Raw genomic sequence first — 19951 nt, 5'->3', positions numbered from 1 at the left:
TCACCTGCAAGGCTTGCTGCTAGATGACTGCAAGGTTTTAGAGAGGGTCACATTGAGATCTAAGACCTCATAAGATATCCAAATTTAAAAAATTCTATCAGCGACTTACCATTCCCATTTCATACAGCTCTCCACTGATTGATGTTATAATACATCTGGGCCCCAGATCACTTGGCTAGCTGTATATCCACCTTCTGATGTAATTAAGAACGCTTATTTATATCAAAGGCTCACTTTGACAATGCCCCAGGTACTTCTAAAATATATTCTGTCCTGGTTGGTAGTATCTTTTCTTTGAAAGGATTTTCTTTTGAGAGCCTATGACTGTTATTTTTTTCTGTCATCAGGTTGAGTTTTGATGAAGGGAGATCTTGGAGCAAGTACAGTTTCACATCTATTCCCCTTTTTGTGGATGGGGTTCTGGGTGAACCTGGGGAAGAGACTCTCATCATGACGTAAGTGGAAAACCGTGTTGTCTTCTGGTCTTCATAGAAATCCAGAAACGTGTGGTTTTTAGCTGAGCCTGTTCGCCTTGCTGCTTTCAGTTTTAAAGTTGCTAGCAAAGGCAGTGCATCTGACTTCATGATTCCCTAGCAAAGAAGAAAGAACAATGCCGGCATCCGTTTTCTTGGCTCTTTGCTAGCTATTAGGAGACCTGTACTGTGGGCTGGCAGCAATGTGGTACAGCCTATTTCTTCCTATACGGAATGAGCTTAGGGAAATTAGATGTGATTTTTTTTTTCAATAGAAGATAAAGCTATCAATTTAAAACTTTAATTATAAACATGCTTGATATACAGACAATCACAGGCATATAAGAATGATTTCACTTTAAGACAGAACACAGAGCTTGATCACAACCCCACAAAGGATGTTATTTTTCCCTGGCTCTTTACCTAACCCAATTGTGAGGCATATTAGGGGAACCACGAGAACAGTCTGTTCTTGTGAAATTACATTTGCGCTCATTCTTGTCTGGAAAGTGATGATCATTAATTTGTGAAAGGCTTGATTAATGGCTTGCCTGCCTGTGGGTTTCAAAACATGAGCTTTGAATTTGAAGTATGAAACTCTGATTTTTCCTTCTCCTGGAAAATCAGAAGTGGAAAACAGAGAGGGAAGATTTTAAAGCAGTTGATCCTGTCGACAGTGAAAATTTTAAAATCAAAGTGAATAGTTGGTACATTTTCTGATATTTTTTCTCCTTTTTTTTTTTAAACAATAGAAAAGAGCAACAAAACTTAATATGCCTAACAGTTACACTTTTGCCCAGTGGGTTAGCCATTTATTCTATAATTTATCTTCATTCAGTTTTTATATTTACAAAACGCAGATGAAAAAAGCTGATTGTAAAGGCTGCCTTGTAGCCTTTATTCACATTTACAATAGTGATTCAAACACTTCATTAAGCAGCTGAGCTTCTCTGAGTCAGGAGAGTAGAATGAACAGGGTAGGAAGTAGTTATACCCTTCAGCCTTGTTGCCTACGTCTCCTTGGGAATGGTGGGAAGGTAAAATAGAATGGAAACCATGGGACCAGGTAGATTAAATGCAAGAGAACCTGTACGTGTAATCCTGGACTGCATAGAAGGCAGGGTTTGTGATTGTTTTCTCATTTTTATCTTTTCTTTCTGGTCCACAGTTCTTGTTGTACAGTATATAGCAGCAGGCTTTTAGTCTAATACCCCTGGGTTCTAACTATACCGGTTCTTGGTGATTTGTCTTTGGTTTTTAAAACTTTTTGAGCCTCAGGTTACCCACAGGTAAAGTGGAGTCAATAATAGCAACCCTCCTCGGAAATGTGTTTTGGGGATCAAATAATACGACCGATATAAGATGCTTAGCATTGTGCTAACCTCATAGTAAATATTCATAACTGTAAATATTTCTAGCTGTAGTTGTAACTGTCAGCATTGCTATTATTGTGAGTATTTATATCATCTGCAGAGTGTTTGGACACTTCAGTCACCGCTCTGAATGGCAGCTGGTCAAAGTGGACTACAAGTCCATCTTTGATAGGCGTTGTGCCGAGGAGGACTACAGACCCTGGCAGCTGCACAGCCAGGTAGGGGGACAAGTGTCCTGGGTGGGAGGCATGGAGAGTACTGGGGGAAGGATGGTCATTCATATGTAGGAATCAGGGTTCTCTGGGCAAAAATGTCCATCTGGTGGCTCCTTATGTGTTCTGTGTGCCATGGCAGTGAACAGACTCGACATTTATAGCTGTTGTGAAGTAATTTATGTTTTTATTCTACTAGGGTATAATGAGATAAAATTCAAGTGTGCTTGGGTTAGACTTATGACTCAAAACAAAACACCAACTCAGCACAGAGATCCAAACATAATTTATCTGAGCATGTCGTCTGGTTGCAGGGTGTGGGGGCAGGGGTTAGGAAAGGCTCTTCAGTTTTATCTAGCAATGCAAACAGAGACATAGAACAGCAAAATTAGGTTGAGTGAGGAGTGCTAGTAAAATTCTTCCTCCCCACCACTGTGATTCCCTGGGATTAGGCAGTGCTTTATGCCTCCTTCCAAGGTTCTTGTGTTATAAGGTTGTGGAATTAGTAGGAAAATTTCCTTCATCCTGGCCCCTCTGCTATTTCGCTCATATTGTTGATGGAATGCTTAGATAAAAGCATCTCTCTTTTGATTTCCCAAGAACTCATTCTGCCAGCCTCTCAAAGGACATAGCTGGGGCCCTTGCTTGCAAACCCATATGTTGAGAGAGTAACACAACATATACTCCAAACCTAGATTAAGTTGGTTATTTATGTGTCGATGTGTAGTGCAGCTGGTTAAAGTGAGCTTGCTCAAAAAAGACAGTATCGAGTAGCTTAGACAAAAGTCTGTCTGGCCCTTTGGACACACACACACACAGAGCTGGGTTTGACAATGGGAGCTACATCAGCTAGAATCACCCACTTTTCTTGGAGGCTCAATAATGAAAGGATTGCTCATTCACATAGCTGATATTTTCCCCTTTGGAGTGCACGGACATTGTAATATTCGAAGCGTTTATTTATTTTGTGGAGAAACACTGAATTTAGTGCTATTGGTTATCTTGTAGAGGGATGTAAGATCAGTGCAGTAAAATTGTGTGGGCAGCGGCATAACAAACCGAGGCAAAATAGACCGTTTTGTTTCTTAGCAATATTCTTCTTTCATATGCACATAAATGATCATATGCCAACCTTTTATTACAGAAGAAGTCAACTTAATTACCATAGATTTGTTGGTAATACACTGTCACAGGCTGCGTCTTAGTTACCTGTGTGTCCCTCATAGCCTTCTACCCAACACCTCACCAAGTAAGGATTTGCTGAAAACAGAGTTCAGGACATTTTGACACTCTCTTGGAGCTTCTTAGGATTAATTTTGCCATCACGTTCTGTAATAGGACTCTAGACATTAAAAAGAAAATGCTGTTAGCACAAAGCAGACTCCCCACGTCCAGATTACCCTAAGATTTGAGACCATCTCCCTGGACTGTCCTAGTGTGGAGTAGGGAAGGTCATGCCTATGGGCCAACAGTGTGAGATTCTTGTCTCCTTACAGGGGGAAGCATGCATCATGGGAGCGAAGAGGATATATAAGAAGAGAAAATCCGAGCGGAAATGCATGCAGGGAAAATATGCAGGCGCCATGGAGTCTGAGCCCTGTGTCTGCACAGAGGCTGATTTTGACTGGTGAGCTTGCGCTGTTAGCCCATGTAGTCACTGCATATTTCAAACCCATGTGGACCTTAAATGAAAGTTTAGATTTGAATAGTGACATGCATAGATCCAAGTGATAAAACTCATGTTTGTGTGAATTACCATGTGGGGACATCATGGCTTACTGGTTATGTGTGTGTGTGTATATACAGAAAAAAACAGGGATTTCTTTAGGCTTAAGGAGGACTCAGGAGATAGCTGGTAATTATCTTCACACATTTGACAGATCTCAGGACAAAAAGAGAAGCCAGATCCACTCTGAGTCTCTTTTGACTGAAACACTTAAACAATAAGTGGACGTTTCAGGGAGCAAATATATGTGTGTTCAAGGTAAAAATCTTTCTAGAATCTAGGGTTTCTGGTAGTGAAATTGTGGTCATTTAGGGCAGTGCATTTTCTATACCTGGAGGTTTTCAATTAGTGGCTAACTGACTATTGCTTATGAAAGCCATGGAATATTTTTCTGAATTCAGTGTAAGGATGGAGTCACTGGCATTGCCATCTGTGGCTTTATGAACCTAGCAGCAGAAGAGCCTTTTCCTGTTACAAGTATTAACCTAGTTTAAACTGAAAAATGAGTGCAACATTTAGATGTTAAATATTCTCAGAGTGCCACAACATGGTTTTTGGAGCTTTACTTAAGCAGAAAACTAGCTTGTGGGGCCAATGATGTGCTTGCTTTGTTCTAGTTTTGACTGTCAGATGAGGTTGAAAGATGACTGAAGATGAATAGGTGGTAACCAACGCTCTTGGTCATGTCCATCCCATTTTCAGTCTCTTTATTTTCCTCCTCCTTTTAAAAATGTATTTATATGTTTTTGGTTTAGAGAAAGCAACTGCTAAATGTGTATGTCAGTGTTAATAATTGAACTTAACCAGCAGAAGAAACAAAGACATTTACTTAAAAGTATTAGCTGGGTAGCAATCATCAGCCACATGTCTGATCATCAGAGTATCAGTGATTGGGCTGAGATACTGTGTACATGCATGTAACATGACTTAGAAAAAGGAAGCATCTCTCACGGTAGACCTCTAGGGGCATTCTCTGAATAAATAGTGCTGGCCAGTCCTGGCTCGTTGTCTGCCAGTACTCAGACATATAACCCAAGGCCATTCCTGTCTTGTTGGTAGGGAAGGCAAGCCAAGAGGCAGTGCTGTCTCTCTGTGGGCTCTGCTGGAGGCAGACAGAGCTTCAGTTATACTGGGACTCACAGGGAATTCTGCAGGGGCCTCCCCAGCCCTGATTTTCCTTTTAGTCAGTGCAACACTGTTACAATGACAAAAATATTTCATCTCTGTCCTACCTTTCAGGATTGACATCCTGAACTACATTCACAGGGAGAACTTGCGTGGAATGTTTGTCATTCATCATGCGGCTCTTTCGGAAACCTGGCTGCTTCTCCTTTATTCACTGTATTTAAGGAGGATCCATACGGGGAGTTAACTTTTTATCTTATAGCTTTGACTTTGGCCTTCCCAAACAGTGATTTTTTGGCAAAGGTGTTTGTCCCTGAATGTTCTCTCTCAGTTTGGCTCTCCCCTGGACATCCCTCTGCTAGACGGCCTTACCTGTTATTCGTGATTTCCTGAAATGAACACAGGATGTCCTGTAGGCAGAGTCCCGGAAGTCCTTCTACCTATGCTGTGTTGCACCAGAATCAAACCCAGCTGGTATGGGCAGAATTCTGAGAACCAACTGCCTGGTGACAGGCCCCTGAGCAAGCTAGTTCTTCTTTTCCAACCTTTGTGTGCCAGCATCTCGCCTCCATCACACAGATGGGCCAGTTTATACCTGTGCTTGCCATCGCTGCCTGCGATTTGTCTGTGTGTGAGGAGGTGCGATGTATTGCCATTCTCTGTGGCCAGCTTTATCTTTCATAAGCCAAGAAAGTTGACTCAGATGTTCCTGGAGGCAAGAATGCAAGGAAGCTGAGAGAAAACTCTTTGTTTTCAAACTAGAGAAAATTTAAAGCAATTGGTGGCGTTAACTGAATAGGAACGCTCCCGAAGTACATTGCCTTTCCTGCTGTGACTTTGAAGCAAATGGCTTGTGCACAGAGAGACCTGGCTCAGCTCTCCTTAGTAGATCCAGACGTCTTAGAAGAGCACCACAAAGACAGTGCTAGTAATGAGGATTATGCCACTTGTGGATGCCTTATGTTTTCCAATGCAGTTGACACGGAGGACTGGGCTTCCACCATCATAGCTTTCTTGGGGCCCAATCACTATTGTGTCTCCCCCTGATGAGAACAACATCTATGCTCCTGGCTGAAAGGTGTTCAATGGGAATTACTGGGCACTGAACTTTCATCTCTATACATGTGTCTCTGTGGCTTCCAAGCTAGCATTTCTCAAAATGGATTCTGTAGAATGTTTTCTTGGGTAATTGATAGATAGAAAGAAAGATTGCATTTTTGGAAAGGCATTGATTTAGTGAATGCCTGCTTTTTTTTTTTTTTTAATTAATTGACCAGTGTAGAAATTGGCTGTGGACTGACTTAAATTATTCTCAGTAATGTTGCCACCTACTGAAAGGCTTCTCTCATTTTTTTTCCCCAACAGTGACTATGGTTATGAGCGACACAGCAATGGTCAGTGCCTGCCAGCCTTTTGGTTCAATCCATCCTCTCTGTCGAAGGACTGCAGCTTGGGGCAGAGTTACCTCAATAGTACTGGGTGAGTGCCTGAAACATTGGCCTGAGGAGGTCATCTGCTGCTGCTTTACAGCATGCGATAAACTTATAGAATCACTTCTGATCAAAGACCAGGTCTGTTTCATTATAGCACCAGTTTATTCACTTTTGTTCATTTTAATCAGCACAAATTTGCATTAATAGTGCAAATTCCATCTGAGAATAAGATTCCAGTTGCAAATAAAGAAACAAAACAGGTTACTTGGATGAAGATAGCAATGATGATAATATACAAATTGCTTCATTTTTTGATCCCTTATTTCACAACTATTTAATTAGATGACACTACCTTTTATCTTGCAGCATCCCTGTGTGGAAGGTCAAACAAATATTTCCTATGTGCATTTCCTGCTTTATAGATGTGGAAACTAGAGGCAGAAAAGAAGCTCATTGACTTTTCAAGAGTATGCTGGTGTTAGCAGAAATGTGTTCCATTTTCTCTCTATCCAGTCTTGACACATTGAAGACATGCATTCTGATCTTTATAAATCTGGAATCAGATTTGAAAATTTTGTGTTGAATGATATGTGTTGTGGGATTTTTCCAATATTATTTAAGAAACACCATAAAAAGGAAAACTGTGTGGTGACTTTCCCAAAATTGTAACTAATATTTATAGACTTAGGAAACTACTGTGTGGAACTTATTTGGAATCTAATTCCAGCAATCTATCAAAAGACATTTTTGAGCCATTTGGGAAGCTAAGTATGGTCTGGTGACTAGTGATGTATTCATCAGGATGTTCCAAAGATATGCTTTTCTATCTCCAATTGGAGATATATATGTATATATAAACAGATTTGTTAAAAGGACTGGGAGCACCCAGCTATGGAGGTGGGCAAGTTCAAATCCTGATATCTATAGGGGGAGTTGGAAAGCTGGAGACGGGTTGTTTCTAGGCACAGTCTGAGCACTAATGGTGAACCAGGGAAGCTAATAGTATAGTTCCTGTCTGAAGACCAGCAAGGCCAAAACTGATGTTTCCACCTAAGTGTGAAGGCAAGAAGGAAGCCATTGTTCAGTTTGAAGACAGTTAGGAAGGAAAGGGCTGCAAGAAGAGGGAGAGGGAGGGAGGGGAAGCAGGCACTCACCAGTAGGCCAGCACTGCTTGACAGTTGCCCTTCTCATTTTTCATGAGAGCTGCCATCCAGAGGAGAGGACATTCATGTTCTTGTTTATGTACTTTTGTATTTTAAATGTTTACTTTTTTGAATTAAAAAAAATCACCAAAATAACATATACTACTCTCAGAATAGTATGTACTACTCAGTGGCTATTACCTGAGAGCATCTCACCCTAAGGGACTTTTGTTGAGTTATCACATCTGCTGGTTTCATCCATTCCATTCAAACTTTTTTCAGAAGGAGAGAAAGAAAACATAGACATGCACATCAAATATTCTTATCTATGATTGAATAAATAATAAGCTCTGATTTATTTGCACTGTAACACAAAATTTGAGAAAAATGCAAGTAACATTTTTACAGCAAAGGGTCAGTGAGGTCTTGAGCATCTAGTATCATGTGAAAAATTGAAAAAGGCTGCTGAAATCACTCAACTTAATGGTGAAGAAATGCCAGAGAAAGAAGTTGTATCACTTTCATGTAGGAACATGTTTAGACATTGTAAAGAGCACTGGGAGCCCCTGAAGCTGATTTCAGAATTGATTTTTTTTTTTTTTTCACAGCATTAGTCAAGGGATTTACACTATTCTCTCTTTGGTATTAATGAGAAGAGGCTGAAGTACAGAGGGATGTAAATTTTATCAAGTGCTACTGAAACCACTGTAATAAGACAGAAAAAGAAGGTCTATGAACCCTTACTTTTCACTTTATTAAGAATGTATATGTATTTTCATTTTATAATTATATACATGTATCAATATTTACACACACACTTAGACACACATTTTTTAGCTACTCCTAAACAGATTTCACCATTCCTTTGGTGAACTCAGTATGTGAAACCCAAATAAATCCTAACACATATTTAATAAAACATCAGAGATGAGTAATTTATATATTCTATTCAATGGAAGTTTTCATCTATGCCCTAAAAGATAAAAATTTCAGTTATAAATGGTTCAGCAGCAGTAGGTGCATTGTTGTTCCGTCACTCAGTCATGTCTGACTCTTGGTGACCCATGGACTGCCACACGCCAGGTTTCCCTGTCTTTCACCATCTCCTAGAGTTTGCTCGAACTCTTGTCCATTGAGTTGGTGATGCATTCCGACCATCTCATCCTGTCGTCCCCTTCTCCTCCTGCCCTCGATCTTTCCCAGCATCAGGGTCTTTTCCAATGAGTCAGTTCTTTGCATCAGGTGGTCAAAGTATTGGAACTTCAGCTTCAGCATCAGTCCTTCCAATGAATATTCAGGATTGATTTCCTTTAGGATTGACTGATTTGATCTCCTTGTGGTCCAAGGGGCTCTCCAAGAGTCTTCTTCAACACCATAGTTCAAAAGCATCAATTCTTCAGTGCTCAGCTTTCTTTATGGTCCAACTCTCACATCCATACATGAGTACTTGAAAAACCATAGCTTTGACTCAGCAGTAGGTATCCAGGTATATAAATGCTTGTCAATGCAATTATGTTTATTAATCACAACATCACTTCCTAGTGTTCCCCCTCCACTCTCAGAGGGTTGTTCCTGTCAGTGGCTATTACCTGAGAGCATCTCACCCTAAAGGATTTTTGTTATCACATCTGCTGGCTTCATCCATTCCATTGAAACATATTGCAGAAAATCATCAGCATTAGTGAGCTAGTTTGTGTAAAGGGAATATATAAATACCAACCATCAGCAAGTAGGACAAAGGTCCTACTCTTGAAAGTAAGGGGCTCACAGATGGAAGAGTAACCACCCTCATAGCACCCTGTGGCCTAAGTTTGGGAGGAAGGTTATCAATCATAACCTCACCGATTGACATATTATCTATACATTTGCATCAGGAATAGGAAGACTATTAGCTGAGACAGAGTCCTGAAGTCATCCTCAAAGAAGACTCCATACCATCAAATTTCCATTTGCAGGGTCTGTAGCCAACTCAAGAGTGAGTAAGAGGTAATGTGTAGATGAAATTGAAAAAGAACATTCTGTCTTTCTTGTTTTTAACTTTATTTTGTGTTGGGGTATAGCTGATTAACAATGTTGTGATGATTTCAGGTGAACCGTGAAAGGACTTAGCCATATATGTGTGTGTGTGTGTGTGTATGTGTGTGAGTGTGTGTATCCAGTTCTCTCCCAAACTCCCTCCCATCCAGGTTGCCACATAGAATTGAGCAGAGTACCCTGTGCTATAAAGTAGGTCCTTGTTGGTTATCCATTTTAAATATAGCAGTATAAACATGTTCATCCCAAATTCCCTAACTATCCCTCTGTCCCCTTCTTCCCCCCTACACAGCAACCATAAATCCGTTCTCTAAGTCTGTGACTCTCTCTCTGTCATGTAATTAATTTCCTTTGTATCATTTCTTTTTAGAGTCCACGTATAAGGGATGTCATATGTTATTTCTCCTCCTCTTCCTTACTTCACTAAGTATGAAAATCTCTAGGTCTGTCCATGTTGCTGCAAATCTTTTTGACCATCTTAATGCCATTCCTGCCCCTGATCCCAGATGCCACCTGGCTATATGTTGATTTGGTGGCATTTCATAAGTACAGATTCTCAATAAGGTGGTAGCCACTACCGTGCTGCAATCAAGCATTTAGCTTTTCACTTAGAGATATTTAATTACAAAAAGTATATACATATGTTTTCTGTGTTTAAAAAGCAAATTTAGATTATCATCCCAATCCTGGCCTCCTTTCCTACACAGCTGTGATCTGTTTGATATGCATGTTTCTAAACAGTTTCTTTTTCATTTGTCAGGGAATAATTAAGTGAAAAGATACACAAAATTAATTTGGTTGTTTTTATATGCAGTTTCCTACTAGATGTATTATTCTTTTATGTGCCTTTTTCATTCAAAAATGCATCTTAGACATCTTTTGATGTCAGAGTTTATGAGGCTTCTTTCCATCTAACTTCTTTTTACCCCTTAGGATTCAGGCACCAGGAGTTATGTAGTAATCCCTTTCATGGACGTTTTGATCATTTCCTATTTTCTGCCGCTATAAACAATGCTACAGTTATCTTTCTCATACTATAATACTTGTTATTAAAACCCTGCAACAATAATTTGAGTCTCTTTTGGCAGCTGAAGGTCTTTCTGCTAGCTGCTAAAGCAAATTCCATCCAGTCAGCTGATTCCTTCTTAGACCTGGGTATCTAGGCATTGCCAAATATCTCCCCCATAACAGTGGAAACACCAGCTTCCTGCCCACACACTGCCTGTGAATCCCATACGTAAGATATTCAGTTGTATTAACTTCCGTCCACCTTTAAAATACAAATGCCAGTGGATTCTGTAAGGGAACACTAGGAGGAAGGGTAAGCAGGATTCCCAAATTAAGAAGGTGTGAGGACATGAGTTTGAGTAAACTCCTGGAGTTGGTGATGGACAGGGAGGCCTGGTGTGCTGCAGTCCATGGGGTCACAAAGAGTTGGACACAACTGAGCAACTGAACTGAACTGAACTGAGGCAGGTTGCTGCAGGCAAAGGAACAAGAAATGAGCCAGGTGAAAGGGCCAGGCTGGTAGTTTTTCAAGGACAAGCTGATTAGCATCTAGGCATTGGGGGAGATATTGGGCAAAGCCTCAAGTCTCTAGGATTAAGGAGCCATAGTGCCCCTAAGTCTCTCCAGTGCCCATTTTAACCGATCCATGGGCATCTCTGGTTGTCAGCACAGAATATGTAGTATTAACTTCAGGCTGAGATGAAGTGCTGAGGAGTCACAGGGCAGGATTGGCTTGAGAGTTCTTGCCTCCGATAGATTTCACTTGTCATGTGCCTGACTTGCTTCACCCAGTCCTCACAACAGGGCACACGCTGCAGCAGTGCAGTCAGACTTGGGTTGAACAGGTCTGCAAAACAGCCATCCCTTGTCAATAAAGCTTAACGAGCAGATCTGCCAGTAGCACCTTTCTGCACGATTACTTGAAGGCACGCAGGCAAACTTTCCTTTTATTTTTGTTAAGACCTCACTTTATAAATGGTTATGGTGGCTCTCATAGTCAGCTTATTATGCTGTACAGATAGCCCTGTTCTCAGATTCACTCTCTTCTCCATGATGGAAACATCCTAGCATCAGTTGTTATTATGCTCAATAGAAATGCTGTTTTGAGGAGATGCCAAAATTGTTATCAGTTTCCCTGTGTAGAAATGAATGGGTGTGCAGTTTCCTTTTAGCTCTTGGAAAGATCTTAGAAAGACTTAGAATAAGAGCTGAAATGGGTGTAAAGTATCCCTCCAGTGGCTGTAGCTACCAGTCCTCAGCTCTTAGCCCAGTGATGTAAGTTGTCCAGTGTCCACACCACAACACAGCACGTGAGCATGGTTCTGCCATGCTGTCTCTGCCACTTTTCACCTGCTCCTTCATGCCTCCCACAAGCCACTCCATGGAAAACCAGGAGGCTGGTACTAGGTCTTCCGTCTACTGTGGTTGGAGAGTGAACTCTAAGGCAGGAGGTGTTGCTTGGTAAAGAACAGAGTTATTTTAGAATGAAACAATCTCTGCCTCCATCTTTAGCAAGTCGCTTCCTTTCTTGAGCCTTAGTTTCCTAAACTATGAAATTTTACTATTTGCTTTTGGGGGTTGATTAAATGTGATACTTTATATGAAGCCTGCAGCACAGTACCTAGTGATAGTAGTCACTTTTCAAAATGTAGAACATCGCCAACAGTGGTCATCTAAGGGCTCCTCTGGAGTGAAGGTAAAAAGAGGGGGGAAATTTCCTTTTATTGTGTATCTGTAGTCCAGACATTTGATACATAATAGTCATGACAGTCCTGAGATCTAGGACACATTTAAAATCAGGACCTGTTTTGTCATCTGTAAAGCTGAAATAATACCTTGCATAGGCTCATAAACTCACAGAATTCGAAGCATTGTACTCCAAAATGCATGTCTGCCTCCAAGACGACTCAAGGCAGATAAGACATTTACCTGATTAATAAATGATTTCCTTTTATTTAAACAAAATGAAATCAGTATTCATCTGTGTGTCATCTGGCATTTAGTGCTGAAATAACTCCAAATTCATTTGCTCTTTGTTACTCCATTGATAACTATAAATATCTCAGTTTGCAAATACAAAAGCTCAAGCCTATTTAGTTGTACTATACATACTATATGGACATGAGTTTGAGTGAACTCTGGGAGTTGGTGATGGACAAGGAAGCCTGGAGTGCTCCAGTTCATGGGGTCACAACTGAGCGACTGAACTGAATTGAACTGGTACATACTATGTACTACACATTTATACTATGTTCTTGGGCATGAACTTGGGCAAACTCTGGGAGAAAGTGAGGGACGAGGAAGCCTGGCTTGCTGCAGTCCATGGGGTCACAAAGAGTTGGACACAACTTAGCAACTGAATAATAACAATAGCTATTTCAAATCCTAAAAGATGATGCTGTGAAAGTGCTGCACTCAGTATGTCAGCAAATTTGAAAACTCAGCAGAGGCCACAGGACTGGAAAAGGCAGTTTTCATTCCAATCCCAAATAAAGGCAATGCCAAAGAATGTTCAAACTACCACACAGTTGCACTCATCCCACATGCTAGTAAAGTAATGCTCAAAATTCTCTAAGCCAGGCTTCAGCAATACATGAACTGTGAACTTCCAGAAGTTCAAGCTGGTTTTAGAAAAGGCAGAGGAACCAGAGATCAAATTCCCAACATCTGCTGGATCATCGAAAAAGTAAGAGTTCCAGAAAAACATCCATTTCTGCTTCATTGACTATGCTAAGCCTTTGACTGTGTGGATCACAATAAACTGTGGAAAATTCTTCAAGAGATGGGAATACCAGACCACCTGGCCTGCCGCTTGAGAAACCTGTATGCAGGTCAGGAAGCAACAGTTAGAACTGGACATGGAACAACAGACTGGTTCCAAATAGGAAAAGGAGTATATCAAGGCTGTATATTGTCACCCCGCTTATTTAATTTATATGTAGAGTACCTCATGAGAAACGCTGAGCTGGAAGAAGCACAAGCTGGAAGCCAGATTGCCGGGAATATATCAATAACCTCAGATATGCAGATGACAGCACCCTTATGGCAGAAAGTGAAGAAGAACTAAAGAGCCTCTTGATGAAAGTGAAAGAGGAGAGTGAAAAATTTGGCTTAAAGCTCAACATTCAGAAAACGAAGATCATGGCATCTGGTCCCATCACTTCATGGCAAATAGATGGGGAAACAGTGAGAGACTTTACTTTGAGGGGCTCCAAAATCACTACAGATGGTGATTGCAGCCATGAAATTAAAAGACACTTACTCCTTGGAAGGAAAGTTGTGACCAACCTAGCTGCTGCTGCTAAGTCCCTTCAGTCGTGTCCAACTCTATGTGACCCCATAGATGGTAGCCCACCAGGGTCCCCCAGCCCTGGGATTCTCCAGGCAAGAACACTAGAGTGGGTTGACATTTCCTTCTCCAATGCATGAAAGTGAAAAGTGAAAGTGTAGTCACTCAGTCCTGTCCAACTCTTAATGACCCCATGGACTGCAGCCTACCAGACTCTTCCATCCATGGGATTTTCCAGGCAAGAGTACTGGAGTCTGGTGCCATTGCCTTCTCTGGACCAACCTAGATAGCATATTAAAAAGCAGAGACATTACTTTGTCAACAAAGGTCCATCTAATCAAGGCTATGGTTTATCCAGTCATCATGTATGGATGTGACAGTTGGACTCTAAAGAAAGCTGAGCGCCAAAGAATTGATGCTTTTGAACTGTGGTATTGGAGAAGACTCATGAGAATCCCTTGGACTGCAAGGAGATCCAACCAGTCTGTCCTAAAGGAGATCAGTTCTGGGTGTTCATTGGAAGGACTGATGTTGAAGCTGAAATTCCAATACTTTGGCCAGCTGATGTGAAGAGCTGACTCATTGGAAAAGACCCTGATGCTGGGAAAGATTGAGGGCAGGAGGAGAAGGGGATAACAAAGGATGAGATGGTTGGATGGCATCACCGACTCAATGGACATGAGTTTGGGTAATCTCTGGGAGTTGGTGATGGACAGGGAGACCTGGCGTGCTGCTGTTCATGGGGTCACAAGGAGTCGGACATGACTGAGCGGCTGAACTGAAGTGATACTTGTGAATGGTTAAATTTTGTTTACACTGTTTCAGATCCAGAGAACGTGATACGATTTCAGTTGCTAAATTAACTAGAACATTGCTTGTTTCATGCCAACCATGAAAGATTCCATAAGTAAAAAATAAAGTGGGCATTGGGCTTGTTTATTGTAAGAATGAAGATAATCTTATCAAGGAACAGATTTCTTTTTGCTGCTAAGCTAGAGATATTTCTAGATGTGTTTTTAAGAAAGTAGGTATAGAAATTTTTGTCTGTGAAGTTTCTTTAGGGGAGCCATTAATCTCTTCTGGAATAATGTAAGTATACAGTGATGGTTTTTGTTGTTCCTCAGTGCTAGTTTCTCAATATTCAATGGGAATATTTAATCAAGAATTTAAAAAAAGATCTATAAATAGCATTAATTCAGTATCTATATAAGAATATTTCATGGGTCCAGGAAAATATATCATGTATATATACACATACATTATAGCAAAACAATTATCTCCATACTCTCACATACATTTAGAATGTTTTTAAAATGCTTTCTATAAACATAATCCTCTCTACATGAGCTATGAAAACACTTAGACCCTGGCTATCCTGCCATCACCCTGGGGTTGCTATTTCCAGGGCCTTTAGGGGCTGTGTTCTTTTCCAAGTGATCTTATTTTTGATCCTGGTAGGGTTCTTGATGTTCAGTCTGATTTATTCAGCAACATATGTCAGTGTACATCACAGAGAATAATTGGCCCTAAAAGTGGTCCATGTGTTTCATGTCCACAGAAAGGAAATCACTTGCAGTGTTTGCAGACCCAAAACTTCAGGGGCCCATGTAGCTGTTTTTTTTTTTTTGGAAAGCACCCATTCAGTTTTGCAGTGGATGCTCTAGACTTGTCAGCTGCTACAGAATTGATTCTTCAGAATCTATTTCTTAGATACATGTTCCCACATGTTTACAGGATGGCATTAGGGTTGGAAATGAAGAAGGTGAATGGAGATCAGGTTTCTCACACCACTGTCCTTGCCCAGTGGCATTGGGAATAAAAATCCTCATCCAGGTCGTATGGCATCATGGCAAGAGAGCTCCCAACCCAGTCCAGAGCCCCTGACCACTGCTTGCCCGCTGTGTGACCCTGGGAAGCCCTCTAAACTCTTATCTCTCTCTTTCTTTTTTTTTCCTTATGTGCAAAACAGAGGGCTTGTGTTGATCTTTGACCCCTTCAGGCTCTGACATGTCCATAATCTATCTGAACTGACCAGTATTAGCATTCCTTGGACTGCAGATGTTTAAAAGTAGGGACATTTTCCTTTTATGAATTTGTTATGTAACTAGTTGACTGTAGAGGATTCCAGGAGCCATCCTCCTGATGCTGTCATTTAGTTTAACTCAGCCATATGTCCCACTTCATCATGTTGGCATTCAGAATGATGTTGCATTCTATTTAGCGTTCACGTTAAATGACTTGTGCTTCCATCCTACTTAGTGTAAGAAAAGTTTTCTTCCCCTCACCTGTCTTCTGCCCAGTGACACTCCCCTGAGCCCAAGGCCTGCTTACTCTGTTTAAGGGGAAAGTTCTGAGAGCTATTGCCTTGAGGAGAGAAACTTGGAGAACCTGGTTAAACCGTCAGGGAACCCTGTTATTTCTGACTGTTGGGGTATGACTGCTACATAGCACTATTGCTGAAATATGAGCACACTAAGTCTAGAAAGACTTACTTGAAGTGTTAGCCATGCACTGTAGCCAGAACCACCTCCCTTCTGTCTCTAGGGCTTGCCCTATTTCTCATTTCAAGTCAGGTGTTATTGTAAGAGGAAAGTTTTTCCTTGAAAACAAGGACGCATAGTACAATCCAAGAAACTAAACAAATATATTCTTTTCATTGTGCTCACAAATGAGGGACACCAGAGCTCAGTGACAGTAAGTCCTACCTTGGCTAATAGAAAACCTAGAGTTCCCCCTCTTTCTTGGTCATAACATGTAATAACTACTGTGAAAAAAGAGAAGAGATAATGTAATAAGAAGATATAATGTCTGCACTGATTTTTAATGAATGAATAGAAGCTTGACAGGGTAAAGATCATCCCAGGGAGGATGAACAACACCGACAGAAGGCAAGTAGCCTTTAGCCTGGCCTGAGCTTAGGAGATATGCAGGGCAGTGAAAAGAGCTAAAGCTTAAAAAATTCATCAACCACAAATCATGAAACTATCTTTTAAACCCAAACCTTACTCTTTGTGACTAAACCATGGGCAGCTTGAACAATCTTAAGAAAGGAATTGATGTGATCCAGTTTGATCTGAAGCTAATCTTGGCAGTGAGAGCACGGCTTCTACTTTCAGGGAACTTGTATAATGCTGTACTTAGTTGCTCAGTCCTGTCTGACTCTTGGCATCCCCATGGACTATAGCCTGCCAGACTCCTCTGTCCATGGGATTCTTCAGGCAAGAATACTGGAGTGGACTGCCATGCCCTCCTCCAGGGGATCTTTTCAACCCAGGAATCAAACCAGTCTCCTGCATAGCAGGCAGATTCTTTACCAGCTGTGATAGCAAGCTGACATTTAAAATTTTAATTAAGTAAATAAGTGAATCACTCGGTTGTGTCCAACTCTTTGTGCCCAACCCCATGGACTGTAGTCTGCCAGGCTCCTCCATCCATGGGATTCTCCAGGCAAGAATACTGGAGTGGGTTGCCATTTCCTTCTCCAGGGAAACTTCCTGATCCAGTGATCAAATCTGGGACTCCCTCTTTGCAGGCAGGCTCTTTACCATCTGAGCCACCAGGGAATTAGTATTTAAAACATTAAATGCTAATTTTTTTTACTACCTTATGCTATTTAATATTTATTAAGGTCTTGCAATGTGGCATATTTTTTCTATGTCCTTTTGAATGCATTATCTCATTTAATCCTCCCAAGAACTTTAGGAACAGTTTCTGTAATTATACCTATTTTATAGGCAGAGAACCCAAATGTTAGAGTCTGGGTAAATTGCCCAAGTTTATATAATGTGTAATAGCCTGCATTTAAACTCAGGCAGTTTGGTTCCAGAACACTAGTTTTAACCACCGGGACAGTGATCTTTAATCCTGGCTGCACAGTAGAATCACCAGGGGAAATTAAAAACAAAAGCACACTGATGCCCAGAATCCTCATTTAAACTGATTTCTATGGGCAGAGTCTTAACATCATAGAGATGGTTGTGACTGACTAAGCCAGACTATATTGTCACCTTAACATACACGGAATAGTCACAAACATCTATAGCAAACATCTGTACCAAAATTGTAAGTTTAAAAAAAAAATACTGCTAAACAGCCAAATCACATGATATGAAGACTTTTGATGCTTTTTCCAATTTTACTCTCACAAAGAAAAACTATGACCTTCATCTTTTTAAAGACTGAGAGGCAGTGCAGAAGCAAAATCAAAGAGGGTAGGGGTAAAAAGGAAAAGGTGACAGAGGAGTATCAAGAAAAGAAGAAAGAGAATAGCTGAAATTGGGGTTGTTGGAGTAATAAGACACCATTTACTGATGAGCAGTCAATAATATCAAAGGTGTATTTGTGGAATGTTTCCTTTCAGTAATTGTGCAAAGACTCCCTTGCCATTGCAAAGCACTTTTCTTCTTGGCAGACTGAAGAATGTTTTACCAACTAAATGCATCCCAGTAATATTCAGAGCTTAGGTCCAACATAATCATAAGTTGCCTTGTTATTGTAGAGGTAAGCAGCCCCATTTAATAACATATAAAATGTATTATTCATTTATGTAACTCAGACCCAGGGACAGCTGCTGGGATGAAAATAGAACCATTCTGTAATGCACAAAGCAGGTGTGTGCTTACTTGAGTAAATGAACTCAGTATTTCTGCTCAATTTTCTTGTAAATTTCAGAGACTGGTCTGATAGGGCTAATATGAAGCCATTTTCATCCAGGAAATAAAATGGTCTCAGAATGGTTTTTAATGAGCATTGAAAAAATTACCAACAGTCTTCTCTGTGGCAGAATACCAGAGGAATGGATTCATGCTTTGTATTTAAGCAGAACTCCTGTTGCTACAGGCTTCAGGGAAGCCCAGGGTGGTGATTGGTCAGAACAGTGACACACAAAAGAAGTGTTCTTTAGCTGATGATGCCAGTGGTGATAGTGAGCCCATGCCTCCAGAGCTCCTCGCCAAGACAGAGTCACAGGTGTGATTGGACGCTAAGCGATTAAAGTTATAACGTGCCTTTAATGTGCATTGTGCCTGGCTTCTGAAACACACAGGGAGTTTGTGATGCGGTTTAACTCACTGGGATGCCACAATTACTGTATGACGTTGCTGGTCACTTCTCTTGCTGGTACCAGAATGTCACCATTCTCCCATGTCCGCATCTTTTTTTTTTTTCCCCCAGCTTCCCTTATTTTCTTTCAAATCAGCATACAGTCATAAGCACCTACATGGACTTTTCAAAATACTTAATATTAGAGAGGATGATTTGAAGATGTTCAGACATGGCAGTGACCAGTCACAATGAGTAGGGATCTCAGTACAGGAGCAGGATTTAGGAAGCTCCTCTGGTGGCTCAGAGGTTAAAGCATCTGCCTCCAATGCGGGAGACGTGGGTTCGATCCCTGGGTCGGGAAAATCCCCTGGAGAAGGAAATAGCAACCCACTCCAGTATTCTTGCCTGCAGAATCCCATGGCCGGAGGAGCCTGGTAGGCTACAGTCCACGGGGTCGCAAAGAGTCGGACATGACTGAGTGACTTCACCTTCACCTTCACCTTGGTGTATTAGGTGTTAACCCATTCACTGCCGGATTGCCAGGAAAAGCAAGGACTCCAAGGATAGCGGTTAATATAGCTGGGTTGGTGGGTGTGGTGCCTGCAGGGTTTGGGGCCAGTGATGATAGCCAATTTCTAGACAGATATTTCAACATTTAAACTCTATACAGTCATCCCAGTGTGGACCTAGTGATCATCAGCCTTGCATGTCTGCAGCACAAGTGTGCCCTCAATGAAGAGCTTAAAGTTCACAGTCACACGAAGGAAGAAAATCATACAAGACATTACTGATTCCTATAAAGTGAATCACAAGGATTCCTGTAAGAGATGACACATATCTCACCTAATTTAAAGAGATAGTAGAGTACAGTGGTAACAAATACATATATCCTACATCCAAATTGTCTAGACGCTGGCTGTGTGATCTTGAGAAAACTAGTTAAGTTCTATGAATCTTAATTTCTTCATCTGTTTATTAGGAGTAATAATACCTTCTTTATTAGGGACAGTTTGAAAGCAAATCATGTTAAGAACTTAGCACAGTGTCTAGAACATATTAGTGAAAGGGTTAGTTGCTCAGTCGTGTCTAACTC

The 19951-nt window shown here is 40.9% G+C and overlaps 1 protein-coding gene across 4 annotated transcripts in view; it reads left to right on the top strand.

The window, feature by feature from the left end:
• The window catches only part of SORCS1 (sortilin related VPS10 domain containing receptor 1), a 576311-nt gene that overhangs the window by 471750 nt on the left and 84610 nt on the right, over positions 1–19951 (top strand). For all 4 annotated transcript variants that reach the window (XM_068961506.1, XM_068961507.1, XM_068961509.1 and 1 more), the window contains exons 14-17: positions 348–455; positions 1947–2064; positions 3555–3685; positions 6275–6388. In XM_068961506.1, the coding sequence (XP_068817607.1) occupies positions 348–455; positions 1947–2064; positions 3555–3685; positions 6275–6388 (471 nt within the window). The remainder of the gene's footprint in view (positions 1–347; positions 456–1946; positions 2065–3554; positions 3686–6274; positions 6389–19951) is intronic.

Source organism: Capricornis sumatraensis, chromosome 23, assembly GCF_032405125.1.
Source record: "Capricornis sumatraensis isolate serow.1 chromosome 23, serow.2, whole genome shotgun sequence".
In the NCBI taxonomy this organism is placed as follows: Eukaryota; Metazoa; Chordata; class Mammalia; order Artiodactyla; family Bovidae; genus Capricornis; species Capricornis sumatraensis.
This window is presented reverse-complemented; position numbering and strand designations above follow the sequence as displayed.